This window comes from Lissotriton vulgaris, chromosome 10, assembly GCF_964263255.1.
Source record: "Lissotriton vulgaris chromosome 10, aLisVul1.2, whole genome shotgun sequence".
In the NCBI taxonomy this organism is placed as follows: domain Eukaryota; kingdom Metazoa; phylum Chordata; class Amphibia; order Caudata; family Salamandridae; genus Lissotriton; species Lissotriton vulgaris.
Window position 1 is genome coordinate 889159267 of NC_141698.1, and position 21346 is coordinate 889180612.

The 21346-nt window shown below is 46.7% G+C and overlaps 1 protein-coding gene across 1 annotated transcript in view; it reads right to left on the reverse strand.

Moving 5' to 3' along the window:
• Positions 1-21346, reverse strand: part of CYP51A1 (cytochrome P450 family 51 subfamily A member 1) — a 132005-nt gene that overhangs the window by 88197 nt on the left and 22462 nt on the right. The window contains exons 2-3 of the mRNA XM_086941847.1: positions 10389-10487; positions 7637-7813 (exon numbers count right to left, since the gene is read on the reverse strand). Coding sequence (XP_086797973.1) covers positions 7637-7813; positions 10389-10487 — 276 coding nt within the window. The remainder of the gene's footprint in view (positions 1-7636; positions 7814-10388; positions 10488-21346) is intronic.

Consider the following 21346-nt stretch of genomic DNA (forward strand, 5'->3'; position numbering starts at 1 on the left):
GAAGCAACCAAGGTGGCAGGCAGCGACCCCCTTCTCATCAAATTGCACTGGCTCCCGGTTACACAACGCTGTACCTTTAAAGCAGGCTGTATGATTTTTAAGTCGCTGCATGGTAAAAGCCCTATATTCATAAATCAATTAATCACCAGATATGTTCCCTCCCGCAACCTTCGCTCACTCCACCTAGGCCTTCTCCAGACTCCCCCCTTCAAACTCAAACGCTCTGGTGGACGTAGGTTTGCAACATTTGCCTCTTGCTTATGGAACACCTTTCCTTTGGAAATCCGGTTCTGCCAAGATCTTCTATCTTTCCGGAAAGCGTTGAAGACCTGGCTTTTTAGACAAGCTTTTTAACCTACCTTCTCCTCACCTCCGATTGTGTTATTGCTAATTTTCAGCACCAAGAAACTAATCAGTGTTAGTGCGCTCAATAAATGATTTAATACATAACATAATAACAGTGTAGCTCCCTAAGGAGTGGTGGGAAGCGAGTTGTGTGTGGGAGGTTGAGGATGAGGCTATCTGCCAAGGTCTGTGAGGATCTTAGTAAACCCAGGGTAGAGGATGTTGTAAGGAACAGTTTTTTTAGTGTTGCTTGGGAACCATTTGCTTCCACAGCATCTTCAGGGTGTGGAAGCAGAATGCAGTGATGGAGCTGACTTGTGCGGTCATGTCCAGTTTGCTGTTGTGTATGGGAAACAGCCTTTACTCCAAAGTTTTTACTGCATATAACATTTACCCTGCATTTTTTACATTGTAAAGACTATTGGCACGCAAGTCTCTACATGGCAAAACGTTAACACGCATTTGAACAGTAGGTGGCAGTGTTTCTCAACGGGACACACTTTATATATTTTTATGGGTAATTGAAAAAGGGGGATTAGGGGGTCTCCTCCCAAAAATTAAAAAAATAAAAATAGTACCAAAATTGTGAACAACAAATGTAATTGGTTCCAAAAAATAATATAGTGTTAAAAACGTATTAAGAATTAATGTGTAATTTTTTAAACAGTAAGTGGCAGTGCTAGACTGTGAGATAATTTTTCAGTAACAGTAAGAGTGGTAAAAGTATGGGTGGTGAAGGTGTTTCAACTGTGAGCGAATTTAACGGCGTGATAGTGATAGGAGTAAAATCTGCAATGTTAAACCGTGCATGGTGAAGGAAGTGTGGTAAAGTCATACAGCTGGTGTGTTTGCAAATGATGTTGGCCAAAGGAATCATACATGCTTGAAGCACTCTGCAGATACGTTTGCAGGGATTTCTAAGGTGCCAGGTCTGCGTCCATGTTAGGCCAACATGACACCTGGGGAAAATACAAGTCAGCATACCAGTTTACATGCTGGGGAACTCGGAGCAGGAGTACATGCATATTTATCATGCAGGGGACATATCCGGCCCAAGAAAGTGGTAGATGTCTGGAAGAAGTTTTAGAAGAGCAGCAGTATGCCTCCTCAGGCAAAAAGAAAAAGAGCAACAGTATATGGATTTGTTTTTTTAAATAAACACCTAAAGTAAAATATTCATATTTATTAGGTAGTAAAAAATATATAAAGTTATGTACAGAATTTAAATTGGTTATTTTTTAAACTAAAGTTATTTGTTTTTAAATTAAAAATTATTAAATTATTTTATAATAAAATAATTATCATTTTCTTTTATATATTATTTTAACTTTTAGATGCTTTTATATAATCTTCAAGAACTCAAAAGAAGTTTTTATTTTAACATTATTTCCTATGTAGTGTTATTTTAAGTCCCATCTCTATTATTTTCTATGGGACGGTGTTGCAGAACCAGTGGCTTGTCTTGTGTGGTGTTGGATGTACTCCAGGCCTGAAGCTAAATTTTTGGGCCTTTTGAGGCTCTAATTACTTTAGGAGTGTGCTTTTTGTGTAGGAATGGGCTCACTCTTTTGTGGGTGCATAAACCTCCTTAAACGCATCCCTAACCGTCTCGTAACACCTTAACCCCTCTTTATTTCTCCATAAACCCCTCACATTTAGTAGAACATATTCTCCTTATTCCAGCCACTCCCCTGTCCCTCCCATATTTACTAATAAAAATTAGGCATACATGTGTGGAGAGTTCTGCACATACAAGATAGGAGAGACTGAGTCGCAGACCTCCGCATGCAGGTCTGTGAATAGCATTTTCAGTGGCGTAACGAAACATGAGGGGGCCCCCCTGCAAACTACATGGAGGGGGCCCCCCTCCCATCCTCCATGCCTGTCTAGAGCTCTCAGGCCAGCGACCCGCCACACTGCAGGGGATGCGGGCGATTGTTACGCCACTGTCACCAAAGCAGCCGTTAATAGTAACAGTGGATGGTGGAGTTAAAGGTTGGGCGTAGTCTGCCAGCAGGCTATCATAGGTGGTGGACCATTCATTACAGGGTCCCTGCCATCAGTAGGCCGGGGAAGTTTGCCCAATTTTAGGTGGGTTTCCTGATGCAGACTCCTGTCATGATATACAACATCGGGCCCACTCATCGTTTAGTTTTGACAAAAGTGCATTCACTGCTCCTTCCTGTTTCCGTTTTAAAACATTGGACAAAGCGACAATGCAGTATTTCAAAAGCAGATATAACTACAAAGAGCACATTTTGATAATACATTTTTATTTTTATTAGACAATAGCAATCTTAAGAGGCATTGCATAGCTTCATACACACTTTGACCCCAATTCAATCACAGTCTCTCTCTCTCTGTCAGTCAGTATCTCTCTTTCAGTCAGTCAGTCTATCTCTCTCTGTCATTCAGTCTCTCTTAGTCAGTCACTCTCAGTCAGTCAGTCTCTCTCTCTCTCTCTCTCTCTCTCTCTCTCTCTCTGTCTCTCTCTGTCAGTCTGTCAGTCAGTCCCTCTCTGTCAGTCAGTCTCTCTCTCTGTCAGTCAATCTATCACTCTCTGTCATTCAGTCTCTCTCAGTCAGTCTCTCTCAGTCAGTCAGTCAGTCTCTCGCTCTCTATCTGTCTGTCAGTCAGTCTCTCTCTGTCAGTCTCTCTCTGTCAGTCTCTCTCAGTCAGTCTCTCTCAGTCAGTCTCTCTTAGTCAATCTCTCTCTCTGTCAGTCAGTCTCTCTCTCTCTGTCAGTCTCAGTCTCTCTCTCTGTCAGTCAGTCTCTCTCTCTCAGTCAGTCTCTCTCTCTCAGTCAGTCTCTCTCAATCAGTCTCTCTCTCTCTCTGTCAGTCAGTCAGTCTCTCTCAGTCAGTCAATCTCTCTCTCGCTCTCTCGCTCTCTCTGTCAGTCTCTCTCTGTCAGTCTCTCTCAGTCTGTCAGTTTCTCTCTCTTAGTCAGTCTCTCTCTCTGTCAGTCAGTCTCTCTCTCTGTCAGTCAGTCTCTCTCTCTCTCTGTTCGTCAGTCTCTTTCTCTGTCAGTCTCTCAGTCTCTTTCTCTCTCTGTCAGTCTCCCTCTCTGTCAGTCAATCTCTCTTTACCCCAGTCAGTCAGTCTCTCTCTCGCTCTGTCAGCCAGTCTCTGTCAGTCAGACTCTCTCACTCAGTCAGTCTCTCTCTCAGTCAGTCTCTCTCTCAGTCAGTCTCTCTCCAAGTCAGTCTCTCTCCAAGTCAGTCTCTCTCTGTCAGTCTCTCTGACAGTCAATCAGTCTATCTCTCTGTCAGTCAGTCTCTGCCTCTCTCTCTCAGTCTCTCTTTCTCAGTCAGTTTCTCTCTACCTTAGTCAGTCTCTGTCAGTCAGTCAGTCTCACTCTCAATCAGTCTCTCTCTCTCTCTGTCAGTCAGTCACTCTCTCTCTCAGTCAGTTTCTCAGTCAGTCAGTCTCTACTCTCTCTCCATTCTCTCTCTCAACTCTGTCCACTCTATCTCTACTGTCTCACTCTCCACGGTCTCTCCCCTGTCTCTCTCTCCACTTTCTCTCTCCACTCTCTCACTATCTCTCTCTCCACTGTCTCCCTCCACTGTCTCCCTCCACTGTCTCCTTCCACTGTCTCCCTCTACTCCCTCTCTCTCCACCCTCTCCCCCTTCTCTCTCTCTACTTTCTCTCCACTCTCTCTCCACTCTCTCTCTCCACTCACTCTCTCCACTCACTCTCTCTTCACTCACTCTCTCTTCACTCACTCTCTCTCCACTCACTCTCTCTCCACCTACTCTCTCTCCACCCACTCTCTCTCTGCTGTCTCCCTCCACTGTCTCTCTCTCCACTGTCTCTCTCTCTCCACTGTCTCTCTCTACTCTCCACTCTCTCTCCACTCTCTCTCTCACCACTCTCTCTCTCTCTCTCTCTCTGCACACTCTCTCTCTCCACTCTCACTCTCTCTCTCTCTCTCTCTCTCTCCACTCTCTCTCTCTCCACTCTCTCTCTCTCCACCTCTCTCCACTCTATCTCTCTCCACTCGCTCTCTCCCCTCTCTCTCTCCACTCGCTCTCTCCACTCGCTCTCTCCACTCGCTCTCTCCACTCGCTCTCTCCACTCGCTCTCTCCACTGTCTCTCTCTCCACTGTCTCTCTCTCCACTCTCTCTCCACTCTCTCTCTCTCTCCACTCTATCTTTCTCTCCACTCTTTCTTTCTCTCCACTCTCTCTCTCTCCACTCTCTCTCTCCACTCTCTCTCTCTCTCTCCACTCTATCTCTCTCCACTCTCTCTCTCCCCTCTCTCTCTCTCTCCACTCGCTCTCTCCACTCGCTCTCTCCACTCGCTCTCTCCACTCGCTCTCTCCACTCGCTCTCTCCACTCGCTCCCTCCACTCGCTCTCTCCACTCGCTCTCTCCACTGTCTCTCTCCACTGTCTCTCTCTCCACTCTCTCTCCACTCTCTCTCTCTCTCCACTCTATCTTTCTCTCCACTCTTTCTTTCTCTCCACTCTCTCTCTCTCCACTCTCTCTCTCCACTCTCTCTCTCTCTCTCTCCACTCTCTCTCTCTCTCCACTCTCTCTCTCCACTCTCTCTTTCTCCACTCTCTCCAGTGTCTCTCCATGCTCTCTCCATTCTCTCTCCACTCTCTTTCTCTCCACTGTCTATCTCCACTCTCTCTCCACTGTCTCTCTCCACTCTCTCTCTCTCTCTCTAGCCACTCTCTCTCTCCACTGTTTCTCTCCACTCTCTCTCTCCACTCTCTCCCACTCTCCCTCACAAAGTGGTGTGCGTTCCATGGGTGTCCGCAGAAATGTTTCCAGGGGGGGGCACATTTTTAACTTCATCACCATCCCCCTTGCACCCTTCTCTCCTCTGCCTTGCACCCTTCTTGCCCTCCCTCTTGCACCTTTTCCCCCTCCCCCTTGTATCCTTCTCCCCCTCCCCTTGTACCCTAGTCCACCTCCACCTTGAACCCTTTTCTACCTTGCACCATTCTCCCTCTGCCTTGCACCCTTCTCCCCTCTGCCTTGAACCCTTCTCCCCCTCCACCTTGCACCCTTCTCCCCCTCCGCCTTGCACCCTTCTCTACCTTGCATCCTTTTCCTCTCTGCCTTGCACCCTTCTCCCCCTCCGCCTTGCACCCTTCTCCTCTCTGCCTTGCACCCTTCTCCCCTCTGTCTTGCACCCTTCTCCCCTTTTCCTTGCACCCTTCTCCCCTTTGCCTTGCACCCTTCTCCCCTTTGCCTTGCACCCTTCTCCCCTCTGCCTTGCACCCTTCTCCCCTCTGCCTTGCACCCTTCTCCCCTCTGCCTTGCACCCGTCTCCCCTCTGCCTTGCACCCGTCTCACCCTCCGCCTTGCACCCTTCTCTACCTTCCACCCTTCTCCTCTCTTCCTTGCACCCTTCTCCTCTCTGCCTTGCACCCTTCTCCCCTCTGCCTTGCACCCTTCTCCCCTCTGCCTTGCACACTTCTCCCCCTCCACCTTGCACCCTTCTCCCCCTCCGCCTTGCACCCTTCTCTATCTTGCACCCTTCTCCTCTCTTCTTGGCACCTTTCTCCTCTCTGCCTTGCACCCTTCTCCCCTCTGCCTTGCACCCTTCTTCCCTCCGCCTTGCACCCTTCTCCCCTCCGCCTTGCACCCTTCTCCCCTCCGCCTTGCACCCTTCTCTTCTCTGCCTTGCACCCTTCTCCCCTCTACCCTGCACCCTTCTCCCCCTCCGCCTTGCACCCTTCTCTACCTTGCACCCTTCTCCTCTTTGCCTTGCACCCTTCTCTTCTCTGCCTTGCACACTTCACCCCTCTGCCTTGCACCCTTCTCCCCTCCACCTTGCACCCATCTCCCCTCTGCCTTGCACCCTTCTCCCCTCTGCCTTACACCCTTCTCCCCTCCACCTTGCACCCTTCTCCCCTCTACCCTGCACCCTTCTCCCCCTCCGCCTTGCACCCTTCTCTACCTTGCACCCTTCTCCTCTCTTCCTTGCACCCTTCTCCTCTTTGCCTTGCACCCTTCTCGGCCCCCCTCCTCCCCTCCTGCGGACGCCCATGGTGTGTTCTAACAAGAGTGCTTACCTGAGGGCACCATTTTGCTGCCTCATCCCTTCTCAGATGAGCTTTGCCCTGGAGAATACTCTGTCTGGGGACCCCCCACTCCCACCCTTGTCAGGGTCCCGAGCACTGCTCTGTGCTGCCTCCTGCTCTTGCTCTCTGAGGCCCCCACCTCAGCCTTGTCCCTGTCTCTTCTCTTCTCTTGTGGGGTGGGCTTTGCTTATGGAGAGGAGAGCGTTGGGGCCGGGCTCCGAGCTGCCTTAGAGGGGAAGTGGAGAGTGCTGTCTCTGGGGCCCCCACCCCACCCCATCCTTGTCCCTGTCTCTTCTCTTCTCTTGTGGGGTGGGGCCCCCAGCCCATCCTTGTCCCTGTCTCTTCTCTTGTGGGGTGGGGCCCCCACCCAATCCTTGTCCCTGTCTCTTCTCGGTGGGGGGCCTGTCCCTGTCTCTTCTCTCTTGGGATGGGGCACCCACCCCATCCTTGTCCCTGTCTCTTCTCTTCTCTTGTGAGGTGGGGCCCCCACCCAATCCTTGTCCCTGTCTCTTCTCGGTGGGGGCCTGTCCCTGTCTCTTCTCTTGTGGGGTGGGGCTCCCACCCCACCCCATCCCATCCTTGTCCCTGTCTCTTCTCGGTGGGGGCCTGTCCCTGTCTCTTCTCTTGTGGGATGGGGCACCCACCCCATCTTGTCCCTGTCTCTTCTCTTGTGGGGTGGGCCGGGCCCCCACCCAATCCTTGTCCTTGTCACTTCTCTTCTCTTGTGGGGTGGGGCCCCCACCCCCTCCGTGTCCCTGTCTCTTCTCTTGTGGGGTGGGCTTTGCTTATCAAGAGGAGAGAGTGGGGGCCGGGCTCTGTGCTGCCTCGGAGGAGCAGTGGAGACTGCTGTCTCTGGGGCCCGCTCGGGCCTGCCTCCGGCTCTGACTGAAGAGAAACAATGTTGATACTTTGTTTCTCTTTAGTCAGAGGGAGGGGGTGAGGGGAATGGAGCAGCCTGCACCTGCTTCAGACACAGAGGGAGAGAGGCTTGCTTCAGCGCAGGCCTCTCTCACAGCCCTCAGAAGAGCTGAGGGGGCCGGGCCCCCTGGGGGCCCCCTTCATTAACTGTAGAGAGTGAGGCCCCCCCGCTCTGCGGGGTCTGCGGGGGCGTTTGTTACGCCCCTGAGCATTTTACGGAACTACAAATGGCATTCTCTTAACGATCCGCATTCTGCATGGTGACTGTCCCAGATACTTGAAGGCATGTAGATTACAGGTTTTAATAATAGTGCACTCTTGAAACTTACTGGATTGGGGACATCATATGCCACACCCTTGCCAAAAACCGGTGTTGTCAACTTGGAGTAAACATCCTCTGCATTCAGATCTTCATTCTTACTGTTAAAGAGCAGAGTGGCTGCATCGCTGCCTAGAAGATAGGTGAAGGTCTTTCCCACCATGGTGAAACTAAAAACAGGTCCGTACTGAAAAACACACAAAAACAGAAGAGCTCAGCAATGACAAAATGTTATCTTCTTTACAGAGCATGGGCATAGACAACCAAGTTATTCACAGGTGTTGCTTTACACCAGAAATGTGTGTATGTGCACAATACACTTATTGGCCAGCAGATGCTCTTCCTTATATCTCTAATCTTTAGAAGTAGACCCCGGATCACAACGGGGAAGGACACGGAGAGAGATTTCTGTAGACACCCATACTGAATAACTAGTATTAAAGTTAAATAACTTCATTCTAAATGTTTGACTATGAGAACACCTAAATTGCACAACTAATGTCACAGGCAGATAATGTGTTATGGTTATTGGTATGTTACTTTTTACTTGCTTTAATCAGATAGCAACACAGGATGTGCATGCATGCAAATACCATGACATTTAAAATAAAAGTCATTTTTAAGAAAGGGCTTAAACCAAGCATATCAAAAACATTTTTGACAAAAAATGCTGTAGCTGGACATTTTTGACACTTAAAGTAGTTTTGATGTGGGTGCAAAGCTGCTTGGTAGTCGTTTTTGAAAAGAATGGCCCTGGTTTAAGTAATATGATTAGAACAATGTTACAGAACAAAGAGGGCCATCCCATGTAAGGATTCCAAGCATGGTGGAGGGTGTGACCCAAGAAATGCTCAGTTTGTATAGTAACAAAAACTAGATGTAAAGGCAATTAAACATAAGCAAAATAAAAAATGATTTCTTCAATTTAATTTATAGCTAAGAATGTGCGAGGAAATTGATTGTTAGAATAACAAATAGCAAGAGCTGCTCCAGACACTATTTGAATCCCATACACTGTGCCAATTTTACAATATTCTTGAAATTGTAAATCGGTCAAGTTGCATGGATCATGATTCAAAATGGCATTTGAAAGCTCATGTAGAAGTGTTAACACCACTCAAGAATATAGAATAATTAGTGTTCCGCACCAATAAGTATAGCTTGTCTTGTCTGGGTCTTGCTTGCAACGACATATCTTTTGGTCCGCATTAGTCACTTCCTCACCCTGCTCAAGGTTTTGGGGTCCGAGTTCTCAGCTCCACTGCTGCGTTCCCTTACCACTGATGCCTCTTTTTTTATTTGTATTTTTTATTCCTGATCATTACTGCCCTTGAGTCTTCTTACAGCATGTTTGTTATGGTGTGGCATACAGGCAGAATTCACAAAGCTAATCCCATGCTTAGTTCCAACTCACAAGCGCAAATAGCCTATTTTAGGTGTGAAAAACACTTTTGTAATTGACAGAACTTTGTTTTAAAATCATAAGCATTTACCCACATAGGTGTTTCTATGTGAGTAAATTTCCTCCACTAAGTGCGGTGTGGGTTTTCCAAAATGGGCAGGTCCTGACAATTTGTCAACATGATCCAAATTACGCTTTTGTGGGTATTTACATTTCTAACCATAGAAATGTTTGGTGATATACGCATGTCAAGGGCAATATGAAAAATGTTCGAAAGTACCCATAAACGGACGATTTTGTGTGATTGCAATGCATTTCATAGGCCCACCTTTCCACTTAAAAGACCCCTTGGTCGTCCATAACCTAAAATTAGCATTAGTGAATAATTCGCTCATAATGGTGAACTTTCCACTGCTTTAAGTGCACTCTACTCCTCATTCTCCCAATCAGGATGTGGAATTTGCAGTTTTTCACACCTGTCACCACTAATTGCAAAATATCTTTTGCTTGGGCCCTTTTTTTCAACATTCGGTAATATTTGATCTGTGACTGGGTCCCTCTCCATCCCCTTACCTCAGGTAGGTTGCTAATGCCAACGCTTTTGGATGTCATTTTCAAATCAGTCCCTCATTCATGAAGTTCGTTAGTTGCACTATTTATCCAATTATAAATGGATGTGCACCAACCCTATAATCATATGAAAAAAGGAAAATGCACAACCATAATTTGAATAGATCAAAGCTGTTAAATTCTACTGCCTCAAGACAAAAATAAGTTTGAGGATGTCTGCCTACTCACACATTCACAAGGAGGCATTGCCCAAGAAGAGCAGCTGCTGTCTTTTGTAAAATACTGATGCAGCCATGCAGTTTAAAATAACAAAAAAATCTATACTCTGTTCTTCGCTGCCAAGAATCACCTACATAGGCGTTCTAGAAAGTTGCTTTATATAATGACGACTGCTGGGGTTTTGAGATATATTTTAACATCATTCACGGGATCGCCCTTGTAAAGCCATCGTATAACTGTTTCTCCTATTCCCCTCTTCACTGTAGAAAACAGTCAATATATTGAGTAGTATACAATGATGGGGAGGGATCAAATAAGTTTAAATTGGGGTTATCATCAATGGCACTCAGCAGCTTGCTATGGCCCTGGTCCCTGTACCCCCACTGTAAAGAGCCAAAGTCCCATCTGGCTACGTAGAGGAGATGGTGTCCAGTAGTTACATTTTCCACACGTTTGTTCGTAAACAGTGTATCCTTTGACATTCCTTACTGTTTGGCATCTATTTCGAAGCAACCATATCTAAATAAGGACAGAAACTTAGTCATCAGAAGGGGTAAAGAGCTCGTCTCACCTTTTCATAAGCATTTTCAAGAAATTCGATAGGGCTCTTTCCAAAAGCAACTGCATGTCCCAGAAAAGGAACCGGAGAGGAAATGAAAGGCGGGTAATTCTGGAAAGAAACAAGAGGAAAGGGTCAGAATGTGCGGGAAAACAGAAGCAGGGTTCCTTTTAAAACCAATAGCCAAGGCTGGCTCAGTTGCAATTACATTTGTGCCTTTTCATCTCCCTTCTCGTTTAATATAAAACACCTTCTTTGAGTGTGCTATATAAGAACAATGTCTAAAATGCTATTGTGCTAAAAGCAAAAATCTACATGTGGTATGAACGTAAGAGGTGGGGTACATGAATAATTATCCCTTGGGACTTAAAGTTAACATTTCGAGTTCTCATTCCGAGATGAAAATTGATGTGCGCTATTCTGGCACCACTTAGCCTTTATTATTTTTGAGATCGAGCCTAGCAGCAGCGTGCTCGCTCTGTGAGACTGCTGTAGTAGAGTATGGGAGAGAAGCAGCTTCCACTCTCCCCTCATATTTTTCATTGGCTTGTATCATTGTCTTTCATAAATGCTGCCTTCAGATTCGTTAATAGGCTTGTTAGTCCCTCCTTAGTACGGCCTGGTCTTCATTTGTAACCTCCCATGGCTACTGGCCCCTTTACTCTGTTGCTACACGGGATCTGTTATTCAGTCTGTAAGCACTATTTACTTTATTGAGTTTCAATTACTGCAGGCCAGACATGAGCTGCTTCATCCGAAACCGCTTGTGTTTTTTTAAGCAGCATGTCCGCCCCATAATATGGGTGCCTGCTTTCAATCACTTTAACCCGGCATTACCTTGTGTCTGTTTAAACCCCCCCAAGTAAAATGGATTTGGAAATGATTAGCAAATTAAGTCATGTGAATTCCATGTAGCACATAATCATGTCTAATGGGCTGAAGCTGACAACAGCACATCTGTGTTACATGTCATCTGCACTAAAGCCACCTGATGTTATTTTTCTCAAAAGCCTGTTTTATTAACACCACCATCACCAATACCACCACCAATATCACCACCACCAGCAATACCACCGCCAATACCAATACCACCGCCAATACCAATACCAATACCACCACCAACACCAATACCACCACCAACACCAATACCACCACCAATACCAATACCACCATCAACACCAATACCACCACCACCAACAACACCACCAATACCTCAAAGCCTCTCGCTCAATAGTAATAGCAGGGGCACTGTACGAGGCCGGAGCTGAAGCCGAGACCATCCCTCCCTCCTTCCATGCCTGCCATAAAGCATAGCCCGCCCTGCACCAGGAGATGAAGCCAGGGCCCTACTACAGCTGGAATGTTTTTTATTAGGTCAAAGATAGCAATGTCATTAGCCCCACCCCGCCCCCGCTCTTCCCCCTGAGCCGCAACAGTGTAATCACAGAGCGTAAGATGTTGGAGTGCTTTGTTAGTGTTTATATCTTGGATCATATGTAACTCTCACTTCACTATTTGGGTCTGTGTAATTTACAACACTTACATATCTTCTTAACTGCACTATTTATCACTATTTTGAAGATGTCGTAGGCCGGTCTCTTCCTCGGATATTTACAATCGAACAAGCAGTCGAGAAAGCCCTTTATAGCAATGCAATAGGTCTCGTATTTGTGAGAGTTTAATTATTAGTATTGTAAATGACAATGCCTTTTATTAAGGTTTTGAAACCCAAAACATAAATAAAAGGCATTGTCATTTACAATGCCAATAGCTCAAACTTGCGTGAATGTGAGACCTATTCCATTGCAAATGCTTGCATTTAATGTAAAGAAACGGCTAATAAGTGGCCACAAGCGTGTGAACTGCTGAGTATTACCACTAAAGTAACATTTTCTCCTATGGCTAGGAACAAAACACTTCACCTGCACATTCCTATCACCTCCTGAAGAACTTTGCACAGGGTTCATGCTTCTTTTGATATACCAGTGACCTGATGAGCTTTACAGGCCCAGCTGGCACAACAGAAAGGAGATGCATTCACGACAGATGATGGAGTGGCAAGTCTCTTTGCTCTGATAGATTACATCTGGCCATAGATGTAGAACTCCCCTCCGACTGCACTCCATGACAGGACATCGCTGCAGGGCAGTGTCCAAGAGGGAGAGGCAGATGACTGCTGGGGAGGTGACTTGTATGATCCCTTAGTGAACAAAGTAAAGAGGAACCAAAGAAAAGACTCTATAATGGAAAGGTTGCCTCCATCCAATAGCCACCCCATAACATCCTTTCTCAAAGGAGGGAGTAGAAGCGATGATTGCATCACTGAAGGCACAGCTCAAAAATAGCCATCATCTATCCTACACCCACAACAGCTAACAATGAGAGCAAGGCAATTTTAAAAGGTACAAGGATTAAATCCATAAATAGCCATTTACCATACATGAATTATGGGTCCGACTGAATGCGAATGCTTTCAATCATCCTATTAAGAAAGAAAAATTCAGGCATTCTTGAATTTCACAACAGAGAAAGTGGGGTTAGAGAAAAACAACTCCATGCACACATTTTAGGTTACTGGTTATGCCCTGCAGGTGCCATTTGTAGTGATATGTCCCCTTCTACATGATTTGCTAAAGTCATGGCTGCAGATTGAGGCGGGCAACCTCTCCCCAGGAAAATTACTCACGTTTACAAAATGGCACTGTCAAAAATGGCAAAGCCAAATTATCTAATTTTAACGCGCTTATTCATTCAAATACTAGCTTAAACAAATGCTGTATGCATGTTCTCGTTCATTAAAAGCCATAACATTTGACTTTGCCAGTGCTTGTTGCCTCTGCATTTGAAAGTTATCGGAATTATAGGGCATCCGTCTGAGACAAGAAACTTAATAATTTTTCATTTGCAATTTGGAGAGCTAAAAAAAAAAACAATATAGATGGCATCGAAGAATAATCTAATTTGCATATGTAGAAAACGTACTGGTTTATTCCACTAACGCCTCAACCATATATACATATTGAAAACATCAAGTTCTAAATAAGGGGTATTGGAAGATTCTTCTTGCGCAGGGACTGGAACTCTTGAACATTTGACTCAAACAATTAGGTGAAAACATCAGTGCATGGAGTTCATTCTTCACAAATCTAACCTCGTCCTCTCTCTCTTACTCTCTAAATAACCTCCATTGTTTTTCTTGCACCCCTTCCTTACGACCCATCCTAATCAATCAAGGTCACACACTTTTGTCACAGACCTAGGGTATGCACGGTTTCTGTCTCTTGTAGAATTGATGCAAAGATATTCCCTTTTACTACGATTTGCAGATAAGTGACTACTAGTGACGATTTTGCTTACATTGATCTTCTGCGGATATTGTAATTCTTCAAGGACAAAGAAACAAAAAAAATCTACCCACGGTTTATCATACTCTCTCGTTGCAAACACAGAGAGGCTCTAACGTCTTAACACGGTTGTAGATGACTAAACAATTTAAAACGCTCATGCAGAGAAACGAATAATAAAAAGAACACCGTGTATATACGACAAAAAGAAAGAAATGTGGGCCAAATGCGTGTACTTCTCCATGCAAAATAGTTAATCGTGCATTGCAATCCAAGCACTCTATAGGAACTGGAATTATACATATAACAACGAATAGCATGAGGTAAGAAAGCAATACTCCTCTGCGGTGGAGCCAAAAGACATGCTATGTGAATATTAAACAATTGATAACTCTCTGTCAGCAGACAACTGTGCGATCAAGGCACATCTGAAGGAAAAAAAACGTGCTGACACACCAACACCATTTATATAATCACTTGTGGATCGGGAGGAGCTATAACAGAGAACAGTAGTGTGTAACCTGACAGTCTGAGATGACAAAGAACCCCATTTTCACCATTTCTCCCACTCTACCCCTGCCAGATCACATCAAAGAGGGAATTTTGTATGTACAGAGCGAACCCGGCATATTCCAATTGCGGTGTGGGGCTCGCTCCTGTCAAACACCATGCAACCACAGAACACACCAGTTATAGTAAGAGATGACAGGTGCTACAACCCTCACCTCTGCTCACATTTCCGGGGCTCCGTAATGCAAACCACCGCACAACCAACAACTCCCCTTACATGCGGGTTCCCACTCATCACCTCAGGTGATCATCCACTTAATTCTGCCACATTGGTTCAAAACTTGTTATGCTGAAAGTGTATAATTGTGCTTTTGTAGTGACCCTGCACATATCTCCTTAGACTTAATAAAATAGTTTGCAAATGCCAAGCGGGAGTGTGACTTATCTGTTTTGTTTGTTGATGCTTTTAAATGGGTGAAGGAGAAGTTCAACCAAACTCTTTCATTGGGTCTTAAAACCCCCATAATATCAAAATCACCGAATCATCAAGAGATTTTATTTTTTCCAATGTAAATTCTGTCACCGTATTCAAACTATAATGACTGAAAGTTAAAACTTGGCAAACACCAGGCATGTGACATACTTTTATGAAGCATGACACTGGTAGGCTTTTATTATAAGTGTGACTACCCACATCCAATAAATGAATGAGTGACACAGAACAGTAAGATATGTAAATACATAACACAGCGATTTTACATAGACAGGGGACAACGTAAGTAATTTTGCAATAAAGCATGGAAAGCAGCTTGAAGACGTGTACAATAATAGTGATGGGGAGCGAGATATAGTTGATATATATATATATATATATAGCAGCAACTGAGACCATTAAAGTTTCTTTGGATTATAATTCACGGAGTCGGTGCCATTCTTTATGTGGATGTTTGGACTGGTTTTCAATATATATATATATATATATATATATGCCACGAATACCTTCTCCACAGAAAGTCAGAAGCCACAGTAGGGGAATACAGCGGAGTCTCTTTATTGAGGTTGAAACAGACGAGCATGGGCGTATGCATTTCGGCCGTGTGGCCTCTTCAGCGCCCCAGGTGTAACAGGTGAGATTTGCCGCCCAACAGTTCCGCCCCAACTCAAATAGTTCTAGTTGGCTCCACCCACAAGCGGAGATCAGTGTCACCTACTTCGATGTAACGGGGTGAAACAAACTACATGTCCCAGCATGCAGTGGTTCTTGCCAGGATTGTCGCCAGTATGCGTGTAGGGCAGAGTCTGCAAACAGCTTTCACCCGATGTCTCGCACTGTCTTTCCACAATGTTGAAGCTCCTTGTGTCCCCACCTGCACAACCGCCACAAACAGGTAAACTTCCATGGGGGAAAAAAATGCGGCAGTGCGCTTCTCCCAATGCAGAGTTGCACCACTTCTGTTCCTCCTGAATGCAGTGGTGAGCCTGGTCCTTCCGGTACCTCGGACTAAAGAAAGTTCTGCCAAGACAGAACAGCGCCGGTGATGACCAGGTCTGTTTGCGTGCAGGGGCTTCTGTTGCACGTCGCTGGCTAGCCGTGCAGTTTTATGCCACGAATACCTTCTCCACAGAAAGTCAGAAGCCACAGTAGGGGAATACAGCGGAGTCTCTCTATTGAGGTTGAAACAGACGAGCATGGGCGTATGCATTTCGGCCGTGTGGCCTCTTCAGCGCCCCAGGTGTAACAGGTGAGATTTGCCGCCCAACAGTTCCGCCCCAACTCAAATAGTTCTAGTTGGCTCCACCCACAAGCGGAGATCAGTGTCACCTACTTCGATGTAACGGGGTGAAACAAACTACATGTCCCAGCATGCAGTGGTTCTTGCCAGGATTGTCGCCAGTATGCGTGTAGGGCAGAGTCTGCAAACAGCTATCACCCGATGTCTCGCACGGTCTTTCCACAATGTTGAAGCTCCTTGTGTCCCCACCTGCACAACCGCCACAAACAGGTAAACTTCCATGGGGGAACAAAATGCGGCAGTGCGCTTCTCCCAATGCAGAGTTGCACCACTTCTGTTCCTCCTGAATGCAGTGGTGAGCCTGTTCCTTCCGATACCTCGGACTAAAGAAAGTTCTGCCAAGACAGAACAGCGCCAGTGATGACCAGGTCTGTTTGCGTGCAGGGGCTTCTGTTGCACGTCGCTGGCTAGCCGTGCAGTTTTATGCCACGAATACCTTCTCCACAGAAAGTCAGAAGCCACAGTAGGGGAATACAGCGGAGTCTCTTTATTGAGGTTGAAACAGACGAGCAAGGGCGTATGCATTTCGGCCGTGTGGCCTCTTCAGCGCCCCACGTGTAACAGGTGAGATTTGCCGCCCAACAGTTCCGCCCCAACTCAAATAGTTCTAGTTGGCTCCACCCCAAGCGGAGATCAGTGTCACCTACTTCGATGTAACGGGGTGAAACAAACTACATGTCCCAGCATGCAGTGGTTCTTGCCAGGATTGTCGCCAGTATGCGCGTAGGGCAGAGTCTGCAAACAGCTTTCACCCGATGTCTCGCACTGTCTTTCCACAATGTTGAAGCTCCTTGTGTCCCCACCTGCACAACCGCCACAAACAGGTAAACTTCCATGGGGGAAAAAATGCGGCAGTGCGCTTCTCCCAATGCAGAGTTGCACCACTTCTGTTCCTCCTGAATGCAGTGGTGAGCCTGGTCCTTCCGATACCTCGGACTAAAGAAAGTTCTGCCAAGACAGAACAGCGCCAGTGATGACCAGGTCTGTTTGCGTGCAGGGGCTTCTGTTGCACGTCGCTGGCTAGCCGTGCAGTTTTATGCCACAAATACCTTCTCCACAGAAAGTCAGAAGCCACAGTGGGGGAATACAGCGGAGTCTCTTTATTGAGGTTGAAACAGACGAGCATGGGAGTATGCATTTCGGCCGTGTGGCCTCTTCAGCGCCCCAGGTGTAACAGGTGAGATTTGCCGCCCAACAGTTCCGCCCCAACTCAAATAGTTCTAGTTGGCTCCACCCATGCTGGGACATGTAGTTTGTTTCACCCCGTTACATCGAAGTAGGTGACACTGATCTCCGCTTGTGGGTGGAGCCAACTAGAACTATTTGTGTTGGGGCGGAACTGTTGGGCGGCAAATCTCACCTGTTACACCTGGGGCGCTGAAGAGGCCACACGGCCGAAATGCATACGTAAAGAGACTCCGCTGTATTTCCCTACTGTGGCTTCTGACTTTCTGTGGAGAAGGTTTTCGTGGCATAAAACTGCACGGCTAGCCAGCGACGTGCAACAGAAGCCCCTGCACGCAATATATATATATATATATATATATATATATATATATATATATATATATATATATATATATATCACTGAAAAAAACAGAGGTAAATAGTTAGGAAATATGTGTGTGTGTGTATATTTTTGCTCAAAAACCAAAGGTAACAGGGACGTTCTAATTCGGCTCAGATTTCATTGTTGACATCTCAAATGACATCACTGATGGCATCATCCACAGAACCACAAACACACCTGTTAGCTTACGAGGTCTCTAGTTGGCAGAGGTAGGAACCTTTGACAAATAGAGACCCTTGCATCTAGTCAGGGTAAGAGGGTACACTCCTAAAATAACCCCTGCTCACCCCCTTGGTAGCTTGGCACAAGCAGGTAGGCTTATCTCAGAGGCAGTGTGTAAAGCATTTGTGAACACATACAGTAACCCAGTGACAAAACTACAGATGGACACCACACAAGGTTTATATAAAAAATAAGTGTTCTTTATATAGACTTATCACAAAACGACAAACAACAAAACTCCACAATACTGTACTTAAAATGATAGAATTAGCTTAGTTCTCTTTAGATGTTAAAAAGCAAAACTGAGTCAATGTACCTTAGGATGCGTAACGCTATACAACAAAAGTGTTGCAGGGAAGGTGATGCATTGGTCCCTTACTCGCAGGGACAGTGCTGCGTCGGTTTCTTACTGCTCTTCCGTGGCGATGCGGCTCGCAACGCCATGATGCAATGAAGATCCGGTGCAATGAAAACAAAGATGGAGTCTTTTCCTTGATGCAATACGATGCGTGCATGCCCGACGGCGACTCACCGATTCTTCTGAGCCACGACAGACCCTACAACGCACTTCTCCGCTGATGGACGCTCCGGCGCGGCGAGGCGATTAGACAACTGCAGCGGCTACACCCTTGTTCAGTGATGCGACAATAGCGGCTGCAGCGGCGGCACTCTTCTCTTCTCCGAGGATCCGAGACGCTTCTGCGATGCGACCGCTACAGCAGCGCCATCCTTGTTCAGTGATGCAGCGGCTGCGGCGGCTACACGCTTCTTCCTCGTGAGTCACGCTTCCAGCTCCTTGCGACACGCAGTTCCTCAGAAAGCCCAACACAACGGTAGGCACTTCCAAAGAACTCTTGGGGAGCTGGTGGGTGAAAGCTGTTGTCCCTGAGACCGCTCTAGCCTAAGGAAGCAGAATGGACTATAATTTCCTTTCCCTCTTCATTGACTTTTTAGTACCTGAGACATCAGCAGGAGGCAAGCTCTTTCTCAAGCCCTTGGAGATCCTTTACAAGTTGATGAAAGTACACACAAAGTTCCCCTCGCCTCTCTTTGGCAGTCAGGCAACCACTGCAGGCCAATCCCCCAAGCAGCACTTCAACTTAGGGATAGTCTCTCCTCAGTCTCTCTGGTTCCTCTCCTCAGCAAAAGTTTCTTCTTGTTTCCCAAAAGTGATCTAAAGTTCTGGGGACTGGGTCCCCTCTTTTATACACAGCTTCTCTTTGTTCTCTGAAGGCAGAGAGGCCTTTGCCTAGTCCAAACCAGTTCTGGTCAGTCCTGGAGCACTCTGTTTACATGACTCCTTCTTTCCTTTCACAGTGCAGGGCAGAGACATCAGGCGCACCACATGAGGTGGAGCCAGCATTGTGGAGGGAAGGCACAGCCCTATTCAGGTCCCAGGTGCAACTCCTCCCACCCATCTGCATGCAGATCTTTCGATTCAGCCCTGTGCTGACTCACCCTGTCTCCTGGAATCCCCCAGTCCCTGTCACTCAAACTCCAGACAAGGAATACACAACTGAGCAGAGGCAGGCTTGGATGGTTAGACAAGAAAAGACCTACTTTCTAAAAGGTGGTATTTTCAAACACAGAATGTTAAAACCAACTTCACTAAAAGATGTATTTTATCATTCTGAGTTCAGGCATACTAAAATCTAATTTCTACCTAGTTCCCTGAGTCAGTTAGGATTATGAGATGTAATAATCAAACTGCCCATTCTGGCCTATGGGGAACAGGTAGCCTTGCAATAGTGAAAAATTAAAATGGCTGTAATTCACTATTAGGACATGCCACACACATCAGGGCTTGTCCTACCATTTACTTACAAGGCACCATGCCCTTGGGCCTACCATAGGGGTGTCTTATATGAAGAAAAGGGAAGGTTTATGGGACTGGCAAGTGGGTGCACTTGCCCAGTCAACATGGCAGTACCACACTGCACAAAGGCTCTGCAATGGCAGACCTGAGCCACACATTTACATGCTGCTTCTGTGGGTGGCACAACCAGTGCTGCAAGCCCACCAGCAGCATTTTGTTTACAAGCCCTGGGCACACAGTGCACTGTACTATGGTCTGACAAGTAAATCAAATCAGCCAATCATGGAGTCACTAATCCATACATCAATTTACAATAGGGAGCACTTACACTGTGGCACTGGACAGCAGTGGCACAGTGCTCAAAGCATCTAATACCAGCAAAAACACATGAGGTAACAGTAAAAATGGAAGGGAGACCCACGCCAAGATGCCAGGTCTAACACTTGTCCCCTCCAGCTGAAATGTAGGGAGAACTGCCCTACCTCCTGGGAATGCTCATCACTAAGGCGGAAAAATCTGGACAGACCATCAGCATTGGCGTGTTCTGTACCGGGGCGGTGTTTCACTGTGAAGTCCATCCCCCGTAGGGAATTGGACCACCTCAACAGCTTTGGATTGTTACCCCTCATCTGCATCAGACATCTGAGGAGCCTGTGGTCTGTCTAAACCCGGAAGTGAGTCCCAAACAAGTATGATCTCAGTTCCTTCAGTGCCCAGACCATAGCAAATGCCTCACGTTCAATAGCACTCCCCCTCTGTTCCCGTGATAAAGGCTACAGGTTGATCTAGGCCCTCCTCATTCATCTGAAACAAAACAGCCCCCACACCATGCTCTGAAGCGTCTGTCTGAATGATAAATTCACTGGAGAAGTTGTGTGCCAGGAGCACGGGCGCCGTGCACATGGCAGCTTTCAGGGCCTCAAAAGGTTTCTGACAGGTGTCAGTCCAAATCACTTTCTTGGGCTGCTTCCTGGAAGTCAGCTCTGTCGAGGGTGCAACAATGTTGCCATACCCCTTGACAAACCTCCTGTAATACCCAGTGAGTCCTAAAAAGGCTCTCACTTCTGTCTGGGTTTTGGGGGCTCCCAAGCCAGGATGGTTTCAATCTTGGTCTGTAGGGGTGCCACCTGGCTGCTCCCAACCTGGTATCCCAAGTGCACCACGGAACCCTGCCCGATCTGGCACTTACTCGCCTTGATCATGAGGTCTGCCTTCTGCAGCACCATCATAACTTCTCAGAGGTGACGCAGATGTTCTTCCCAACTGGTGCTGAACACTGCGATGTCATCCAGGTAGGCGGCAGTGAACTCTTCCAGTCCAGCCAATACCTGGTTGACCAACCTCTGAAAGGTGGCAGGGACATTCTTCATCCCAAAGGGCATAACCCAAAACTGGTAGTGCCCATTAGGTGTGGAGAATGCTGACCTCTCGTTTGCCCCATCAGTCAAGGCGATCTGCCATTACCCAGACGTTAGTTCAAACGTGCTGAGGTACCTTGCAGCCCCTAGCCGATCAATGACCTCATCCACTCTGGGGATGGTGTGTGCGTCAGTCCTCATGACTGAATTGAGCCCTCGGTAGTCCACACAGAACCGGAGTTCTGGTGTAGTACCCGGTGCGGCAGCCTTTGGGACCAAGACCACTGGGTTGGCCCAAGGACTGTTAGAGGACTCAATCACCCCTAACGCAAGGATCTTTGAGACCTCCTCCTTGAT